This window comes from Athene noctua, chromosome 23, assembly GCF_965140245.1.
Source record: "Athene noctua chromosome 23, bAthNoc1.hap1.1, whole genome shotgun sequence".
Lineage (NCBI taxonomy): Eukaryota > Metazoa > Chordata > Aves > Strigiformes > Strigidae > Athene > Athene noctua.
The window spans coordinates 4,957,855-4,967,683 of NC_134059.1; the positions used below are offsets into that span (position 1 = coordinate 4,957,855).

General features: G+C 47.4%; 1 protein-coding gene across 1 annotated transcript; it reads left to right on the forward strand.

The window, feature by feature from the left end:
* Positions 1 to 5,186: 5,186 nt before the first annotated feature.
* Positions 5,187 to 9,829, forward strand: MLN (motilin). The gene is made up of 4 exons (XM_074925825.1): positions 5,187 to 5,303; positions 7,442 to 7,564; positions 8,909 to 9,017; positions 9,822 to 9,829. Exons 1-4 carry the CDS (start codon positions 5,187 to 5,189, stop codon positions 9,827 to 9,829), a joined length of 357 nt encoding a protein of 118 aa, XP_074781926.1.

Consider the following 9,829-nt stretch of genomic DNA (forward strand, 5'->3'; position numbering starts at 1 on the left):
GAGCCAGGCAGAGCGGCAGTGCAGGATTTCAGTACTTTACACTCTCCCCGCATTCTTTCCGCCCGCTGCGTTAGCCTAGGGCTGAAATTCAGCTTCAGACTCATATTGGCTTCTACCTCCTGTTTTTTATGCAACCCACTTGCCAAAATACCCCGAGCACGAAGCAACTTGGAGGGGAAAGTACAGGACATGGAGACAAATGCTCAGTGTCGCTGGCACAGGGAGCTCATTTTCTCTTGATTCCTTGACACTGCAATTGATACATGGCTTCATGGACTTTACTACTCCTGCCAGTTTCCTGTTAAAATTACTCCCAATTATGGCAACCATTTAACTTTAGGTACGAGCAGAACTGCAAGCAGCTCCATTTGGTACATCATATTTTTGTTAAGCTTCTAACCTCTGCTGCAATTTTGCTTCATAAAACAGGGAGAGTTTCAGGGGGCCTGCAGATTGCAGACTGTTACGGGGACTGCAGCAGGACAGTTTTTTTGCATTATAATGCTAGGGATTGAGATTTCCAGAGATTTTTTAATTTTAATTTATCCTCATTTTTGCATTGGCAATGAGGACGTGCGAAAAAATGCTTTTATGGACTGGGCAAACCCAGAGCAAAATGGTGCCTGTTGCTCTCACTCATTCTGATGCTTCCACTGAAGAAGTCTTGGAGTCAGGTCCCTTATTTTCAGGTCTCTGTTTCCATTCTTTTTTGAGTACTCTTGCATAATTAAGAGGTGAATCTGGCAGACAGCATCCAGCTAATACAGATATGATTAATTTTTATCTTCCCTTTTGATTTTAAAGGTTGTCCTTTCCAATGCAGAAAGCTTCATTGCAGATAGATGGGAAACCTGCCAGCCAGCCACATTTTTGAGGTAAAAGGGGACAAGACACGGGAAAGTTTAGTGCTTTGAAAAAGTGACCTTTCTTGGTAATTAATTTGTCACTTCCCAACACCATCTGCTGACTCGTCAGCTGCATCCATCATAACCATGCAAAAAATACTGGAAAAGTCAATTAAAATGAGAACCAGTGTCCAATGGGCTTTGTGCAAATTCTTTAGCAAAGGGAGGGGGAAAAAAAAATAACCTGTCGTGTGAGATGTCCTTTTCATCGACACACATGCACATGGTCCCAGGGAGAAAAACTATGTTGACCTCTCTGGAAGTTTTATAGCTAGGACCACTTCATTGCCTGGTGATAAGCTGCAGTAAATGCACAGGGATCTGGGAAGCATCTTAGTGACTGCCACATTTTTTAAGGAGGGGTTTGGCCCAAATTGAGCGTTATTGACTGTAGTGACAGCAGCAAGTCCCTTGTGAGGACCAGCGTGCAGGGCAGTGTGTACATGTTGCATTGACTAGCTGGGATGGAGCTAGGTGAGGAAAGGCATTCAGGAGGCTCAGGCAATAGCTGTTTCCCCCTTGCTTCCAGCACATACTGCCAGTGCTTAGCTTTCAACCAGCCAAGCAGGAATGCTGCTGCTCACTCCTGCTGTAATACCCCATAAAGCCATTTGATGCAAGAGGATTTCATTGCTTTCCCAACTCATTTTTCCCTCTTGCATCTCTCGCCTAGTTGCTCTCAGGTTTCCTTACACGTAGCCAACCTGTCTGTGAGAACAGGACATTTCTGGCCTGATCCCAAACCCTCCAGCGTCAGTGCCTGTCTGATGGTCTTGGGAGAGCAAAGATGAGACCTTACGCAAGTCACTTGCTCTCTCTGCACCTCATTTGTCTGGAGAGAGATGTCGATGCACAGTTTTGTGTCCCTGAGGGGGATCAGTGTGTCCAGGACTGTGAGATGCTCAGTTGTGATGGTAAAAGGGACCTCATGAAGACTCAAAGTGGGCAGATAAATCCCCTGGAGTGCTTTGATATCTCTCCACTTGTCTGTTCAGTTTATAAAGCTCTTTGGTGATAGATTCAACATGTATAGTTTTATTTATTATTTTAATATTTAGCTCTAGGTCCTGCCAGGGGATTTATTACCTTAAATCTATGCTTTTTTCATACAATCATAGAATGGTTTGGGTTGGAAGAGACCTTAAAGATCATCCAGTCCCAACTCTCCTGCCATGGGCAGGGACCCCTTCCACTAGCTCAGGTTGCCCGAAGCCCCATCCAACCTGGCCTTGAACCCTTCCAGGGAGGGGGCACCACAGCTTCTCTGAGCAACCTGTGCCAGTGCCCTCACAGTGAAGATTTTCTTCCTTATAGCTAATCTAAATCTACCCTTTTTCAGTTTAAAACTATTACTCCTTGTCCTATCACTACATGCCCTTGTAAAAAGTCCCTCTCTTCATTCTTCCAGCCTTGGTACTCTACCAAGCAGATCCCTGAAAAGCCAAAACTCTGCTCTCCTGAATTCCAGAGCAGCGAGCTTGCTGTGTGCCCTCCTCACTGCCCTAAGGATCCTGAACTCCACCATTTCATGGTCACTGCAGCCAAGGCTGCCCTTGAGCTTCACAGTCCCCACCAGCTCTTGCTCGTTGGTGAGAACAGGGTCCAGCACAGCACCTCTCCTTGTTGGCTCTTCCACCACTTGGAAAAGGAAGTTATCATCAACACACTCCAGGAACCTCCTGGATTGCTTATGCCCTGTTGTGTTGTTCCTCCAACAGATACTGGAGTGGTTGAAGCTCCCCACGAGGACAGGGGATTTTTATAATGCTGGTGGGTCAAACTTCCCTCTGCATTATGGTTATTTTGTGGCAACGTTGTTATTATTGTGATTTGTCCACGTTACAGTAGAAATATAATTAAGACACAGGCATCATTTTACTACTGGTACACTGACATCAGAAATGCTTTATCCTGGAGGGCTCATAAGCTGAATAGAAAATCTGGGAGAGAGGGATTTCTCCATCTTATAGACGGGTAAATTGAGGCAGAGATCCCCTGTCAAGCTGTGGCAGAAGTCTGGGGAGGAAAGGGGATCTTCCTGGAAACAAGAAACTCCTAAAAATCCAATGCAGATAACAATGTTCCCTGTCTGGCAAACTCGTTTCCATGCAGGCCAGGCAGCTGTTCGTCAGCTCGGCTGGAAGTGTGGGCACCTGCGCAGGTAAGTGATCACCCACTGGTGCCTCTACGTGTATATAAAGGGTGGGAAAGCGAGCAGGAACATCCAGGTGTGGACAGGAGCAAGAAGAGATCTGACCTTCAGTGTCCTGTGGCTGTGCTTGCCAGGTGGGTGCTCGGTCTCTGCTCCCCTTTGCAAGCTTGGTGGGGTGGGCAGTCACGGGTGCTCAGGTAGGCGATGGTGTTACCAGCACGCATTGGCTTCAGTAGAGAGAGCTCTGACAAGGAGAGGGGAACAAAATCAACGCTTAAACAAGGGGAAAGGTGCTTTCTGCTTCTTCTCCATCATGGGATCATCGATTCCACCAGCTCCTGCCTCCCTGCTTGCCACGAGCACCCAGCAGACACTGAAGCGTGCTGCAGAGGCGCAGGGAGCCCTGGGTGCCCTCTGCACTCGGGACCTGCTTTGAACAGACAGTAAATGAGTCACAGACAGCCCCTATCGACAGTAATGATTTGATTTTTTTTTTGGAAGACAGCTCAGTAGATAAATGTGCTGTCTTGTCACTGCGCTCACATCACTACCAGGTGGATATTCACCCCTTCCTGCCCTAAAATTAGCATTTCACCCCATTTTACACAGGCATGAGCAGAGCTGGGCAATGCTGCACCCAGCCCCACGCGACCGCAGTACTTTGTTGTGCTGATGCTGAACTTGGGATCCTCCTGCTTTGTGCTTTCTCTTTGTAGCTGGGAAGCAAATTCACTAACAACAAAGTACATATCTGCCTGGAGAGGCATTGAGCTAGAGATCTCAGGTCTAAAAGACATGTCCTGCTTACAAAATAAGGAAGGGACATTCAGAAATTACATTTTTTGACTGGAGTAATGTGTTGAGGGTGTTTCTTCGGGGGAAGAGGGAGCAAATCAATTCACAAAGGGATAGTCAATACGAGATGAAGGAGGCGACTGGGTTTATTTCTTTGTATCTAGCAGTATTTTATTGCAGTGATAGAATAAATGAAAAGGCACAAAAGATTGATGCTACTGAGATAACACCATGTTATCAGCACATATGCGTATCAACGTGTTGTATTACAAGGGGAGAGCCTGTGAAATCCCCTTTTGATCACTGCAGCAAACGGTACATCTGGTGGGGTCACCCAGGGCGATGTCCCCGTGCAGTTGAGAGCTTTGATGACCCAGTGTGGCTGGGCAGGGGGGAGATGGCACCAGTGCTGCCCTGAGCAGTGCCAAGGGAGAGGAAAGGGGCCACAGCCGCCTCCATGGCTGGCAAGAGCTACGGAAAAGGAATATTTATTAACTTCCACTAGCCTTCGGTTCAATACTAGCTGATATTTATGGGAAATCTAATTTAGGGGTCAAATTTGACCTAACAATGTCCTTTCAATAACATCCTAACCAAGAGGTTTCTGAAACTAATTAAGGATCTGGCTTCAGTCAGGTAGAATAGTTAAGCTGTGGGACCAGACTTCATTAAATTCATCCAGAGAGAATATTTTAATATTTAAAGAGAACATTTAATGTTTACGTAAGTCCTCTTCTGACGTGAAGTCGCTGTTAAATCACTTCAGAAGGCAGTTTTTAAAGCCCTTTATACTAGGCTCTTACAGAGCCAGGCTGGCAAATGCCCTTCCCAGCTCTCTTGGACCCCATGAGGCTTATTAAAAGATTCAGTCCATCAAGGAAGGTTTTCAGGGGTGAGGAATATGAAAACAAAATTTAACAAAACAGCTGTCTTACGGTTTTTCTCTCTTACGGCATCACTCTGTCTCCCTTGCTGTCAGTGGGATTGATGGGAGCGTTTTGCACTGGATGTGTGCAGGTCTTAAACCAGTACAGCTGGAGGGCTAAAGCTTGCAGAACAGAGGGAGTCTTTAACAGTACTGAAGGGCTGGGCTTGAAGTCTCTGGAGATATTGCTCAAGAACAAATCTGTTTACAGAGGAAGGTTTGAGAGGAGAATTGTCAGTCAAGACACTTCTATTCTCAGCTCAGGAGCAACTGGAAAGTAAATATACCTCTAGCTAGCTGGTGAAGAAATTAGATTGCAGCTGATCAAAAGCCAAGGGGTTTTCTTGTCAAATGGCCCTCTCCATTGTCACCCTGGTATCTTCTTTCCTGTGTTGTTCAGACTCTCATGATGGTTTCAAAGAAGGTGGTGGCCGGTTTGCTCCTGGTGTACGTGGTGTCTATGCTGGCTGAACAGACTGCAGGCTTTGTGCCCTTTTTCACCCAGAGCGACTTCCAGAAAATGCAGGTAACCCCTAAGAAACGTACTGCAGGAGCTGGAGCCCTGAATAAACCAGGGAAGGTGTTTCTTCCTCCTTCATGCCCCAAGATCTGCCACTGCACACAGCGCCACTGTCATTCCCATCATCTGTCCCTCCTGTTCTAACAGGAGACACTGTGATACTGGCAGTCCCCCACTTGTCCCAAAGTTAAGGTCTATGGTAGAGGGAACAGACAACCTTCAAGGTGTAGACTAGAAAGGAAGAGCCTAGGCTCCTTTACATAAGAACTAAAAGACCTTTGGGGGTTATCATCTGCAGCTAGTGGGTCTCGTTTTTCTTTCCTCCATGCTAGTGGCTGTAATTTTTATAGAGAAGCTGAAGCCTCCCATCACCACACTGATGGGTCTTTTTGTTGTAACAAATAATTAACGATCCTCCAGATGGTTGTCACCTCTGGGATGTGCAGAGAGAAGAATGTTTTTTTCTTTTGATGTGAAACTAATACTGTTGAAAGGTGTCAGGCAGGCAGCCTCAGAGACTGCATCTTTTTAAACACAGCCGAAGTGAGCTTCCCCCGCACAACACAACCCATTGATACCACGGAGAAATCTTCTTTCCAACACCTACCCACTCACTGGATAGCAATTGTTTTTTGTGGGGGGGAGTACAGTCATCCTTCAGCCTCCTTGAGGAAGATGATGGGGACCCAGGCACAATCCCCAGATCGATTGTTCATACATCACAACCCTTGAAGCTACTAGTGATTGAGGGTCTTCTAGATGTACGTGGGTGAAATCAGTCTTTCGAAGGCTGCCTCTTCTCCCCTGAGTATGCACTCAAACCAAAGCAAGTGCATAGCAAGCAGTCAGTTTGACACTGAACACAGCCTTTGCTGTATTTTACAAGTCCTGTTGTGTCTGTCATATCCCAAAGCAACTTTGGCTTTGCTTTTGGGGTTGGGAAGAAAGTGTTCTAAAGCCAAGTTTAGCCCCTGAAATGCTGGGGTTTCAACCCCAAGCCCCAAATTAAGGTTGACATATGGGTGATTCCCACAGCCCTTCACAAAGCAGGGGGTGAGTTTGCCTTTAGGCTTCCCTCCAGGGTGGGCCAGCCTGGCAGGGAGAGCCACTGGGTAAATGAGCCCCAGGTGTCCTGCAGGAAGTAAACAAGGGTCAGGAGTCCTACTTAGGGATAAAAGCTGGGACCACTTCCAGGAAGAGGGGAGTGTTTGTCTGTGAGGTGGATGCACTTTGCAGAGTTTCCTGTAGGGCTCCAGTCAGGTCTGGCTTTTGTAAACGCGGGCTGTGTAGCAATTCAGTATGTGGCTTCCTTGGTCTTATGTGTTTGGCTTGTTGACTCAGTTGTCTCCCATCCCTTCTATGAGAGACTGCATGTCACCATTTATTCCACCCACTGTTGGTCGTGCGGTGTCGTTGTTGGGGTCAGTGGGATTGATGTCCATTATGTATAATCTGACTTGTTTGTACCCCCAGCACTCACCCGTGTACTGACCCTTTTGTATCAAATACAATTTGGTTATTGGTTCATCTTTATGCTGGCTGTGTCCTTTATGCTAGGCCTGATAATTGGCAAAACAGCCCCATGAATGGGAAAGGACTGACATTACAGACCTGCAAGAAAGGCTGGTAAACCGTAACATCTGCACAGAGCTCTCTCCATTTGCAGTGAGGCTGTGTAGGCTTTTATTAAACTTCATTGCCACTGCTATGGAAAGAACCAGGACCAGCCCTCTGGAACGGCTCTGTAATGTCAGTATCCTTGGGTACTACATCCTGCCGACAGCGTTATCTTGCACTAATCAAAGGGTCATCTATGAGGTCATGTTTGGTACAGATCTTTACACACAGTCCTGTAACCTGACCTTACACCCAGCATTGCAGCCTCTGCTGCATGTCAGAATTACAGTCCCCAAGGCTACTCTGACCAGAGCTGATGGGTCCCTTCCCAGTGAGCTGTGGTCCTGGGGAAGGATGCTGCACTGGCTCCAGGCAGCGATTAGACCTCTGGTCCCTCTGGTTTTGTGCCCAGCCCCGCAGGCTCCTGGCTGCTGGGCATCACACTGTTGATACGGTGCAGCGCGGGTTTGGTATCCGCACAATGCAGCGTCCCAGCACTGCTGCCCTGTTTGCTCTCTGCTTTGAAGTTGCAGGAAAAGGAGAGGAACAAAGGAGGGCAGAAGAAATCCCTGACCTCACTGCAGCAGCTGGAAGAGGAAGGCTTCGCTGAGCAATCTGCTGCAGATGTCAACAAGGTCAAGACCATCCAGGTACATTGAACCACGTGACTTGAAGGAGCCCACGAGGACACAGAGGGGGACAAGGAGCCCAAGAGTCAGCCTGCGGGTGTAACCAGGGCGCTCGCAGTCAATATAAAGGAATACCACCCATTTCCTGGCAGGCAACTGAGCAAGGTTGCACCAGAGAAAAGTTCTGCCTCCGCCCTATAAATTATCTTGGATATTCAGCAGCCTGGTCACCCCTCAGACCCACCTGGCTTCTCCCTTAGGGAGATGGAAACAACAGGAGGTTTTTCTTTGCCATTCAGTGAACAGCAGCCAACTGCAAGGCAGGAATCTGCAGCTCTGGGTTTAACTTGTTGCTTTTTCACCCAGGTCCAGATTAGCTTCCTAGTGTCACCTCCGATCTCATGGTGCTCTGCACTGGCAAGACCTTATTTATAAACTTGGGCTCATACAGCCAGACTTCCCCAAAGTCTGTATACAGAGCAGAAAATTGCCAATTTTAGGGATTTAAGTGCCAGTCTAAGCCCTCAAAGGCATGCTTACCTGGTTAACCAAGTCTGAAAATTGTGCTTTTCCACCTGAATACAGGGAACTCTTTGCCCTGATTGTGCAGCCACTCCTGTGGTGAGCTTAGCCATTCTCTCTGCCAGCAAAAGGAGAGTGTAAGTCCACCCCAAACTGCAGGAGAGACTGAGCAGGACAGGCAGCTGGACTAGCTAGACTGGAATTTCACCAAGACACAGGTTAATGTGCAACTACTCTCGCAAACGTGGCACAGCAACAATCAGTAATAGGATTTAAACAGCAAGGATTCACAGCTCAAAGCATTAAATAACCGGCACATCCCAGTGTCTAACACTCCCCTCCTCAACCTCCGCTGCAACCACAGGCCCTCCTGTGCCTCCAGCCATGACCTGAACAACTCTATTTACTTCGGGTACATCTGAGCCACAGCTGGCTCAAAGTCGGTCAGTCTGGAGGCAGGATGATGTCTCATCCTCAGACTTTACTAAGGTAGGGTGCTTCACCAGCATCAGTAAAGCTGATGGCTTGAATGGTCAAGGTGTGAGATAGTGAAGGATTATAAGGTTCAGAAATTACTTTCTTCTTTACAGTCTCTGTTGCCAGGAGGGACCTTTATCTGTGTTTCTGAATCAGCCCATAGATGATCCAATGCATGAAAACTCTGGCACTCTAAACAGCACAAGATTGGATTGACTTCAAAATGCTGCTTTTCCCCATGCAAGGGTCATCCTCTTCCCTTCAAATCAGCCCTAGACCCTCTACTGACTTGAGCAAAGTAGGGTCAAAGCACCCCAACCTGCTCTCCTCAGCATTTCCTTCTGACCTTTCTGCCTTCCTCCACAGCTAGCTGTTCCTGTCAGAGCTGGGATGTGGCTCACCCCAAGGCAGCTGGAAAAATACCAAGATGTCCTGGAGAAACTGCTAGCAGAGATGTTACAGGACACCCCAGACGGTACTGTCAGGAGGTTGATTTCTGCCTTGGGAATTCTGCCTTTCCCTTCTCTCACCAGCTTATCATCACAGAGATATTTATATTCCTCAGAAGGGCTTTTGTGTCATGTTTGCTCACTTTACTGAGTCCCCAGATACCCCACCCGCTCTCATGTACATGCTTTTCTAGGAAGGTTATTCGCTCTCTTAGGGTGCTGTCTGTGCCCTAGAGCTGATATTGACTGTTAGCAACACTTCCCAGCAGCTGCCCTTGCAGCTTCCCACTTTCCTACTCCTCTTCCCAAAGAGTCCTCAGTCTTCAGTGTGCAATTTCCAGCAGAGCTTATAACGCAAGTTACCCCTGCAAGGCAGCTCAGCACCTGCAGTCAGATCTGAACACCGTGCTCCCTGCACAGGGGCTTAACACTAGCACATAATTGCAGCCAGAATTAGCTGCAATTCAAAGTGTTGAGGGCTAAAAAATCCAGCCCTGGGCTTTGCTCTTGGTGTACTGGAATTGCAACAGAAAATATCCAGGGGCAATATGTTATGCAGCTATTCCTGCCTGCAGACTTGAGGAGTGGTGGAATGGGTCTCACTAGTGTTATCTCTGGACCTTTATCTTTTCTAGGCTTAAATGTCCCAAACAAGAGCGTCTCCTCCATCCCTGTGGGAGTTGTTTTTCTGCTTTGGCTGTGCTGAGTTCAGTTTGCCTTCCAGGTTTTTAGCTGGGGAGCTGAGGAGGAGGAAACAATATATAAAGCCTAGGAAAGACTGAGTGACAAACTTAAGGACACTTGTTCTTTCCTCTCTCTCTTCTTTTTAGCTGACTGA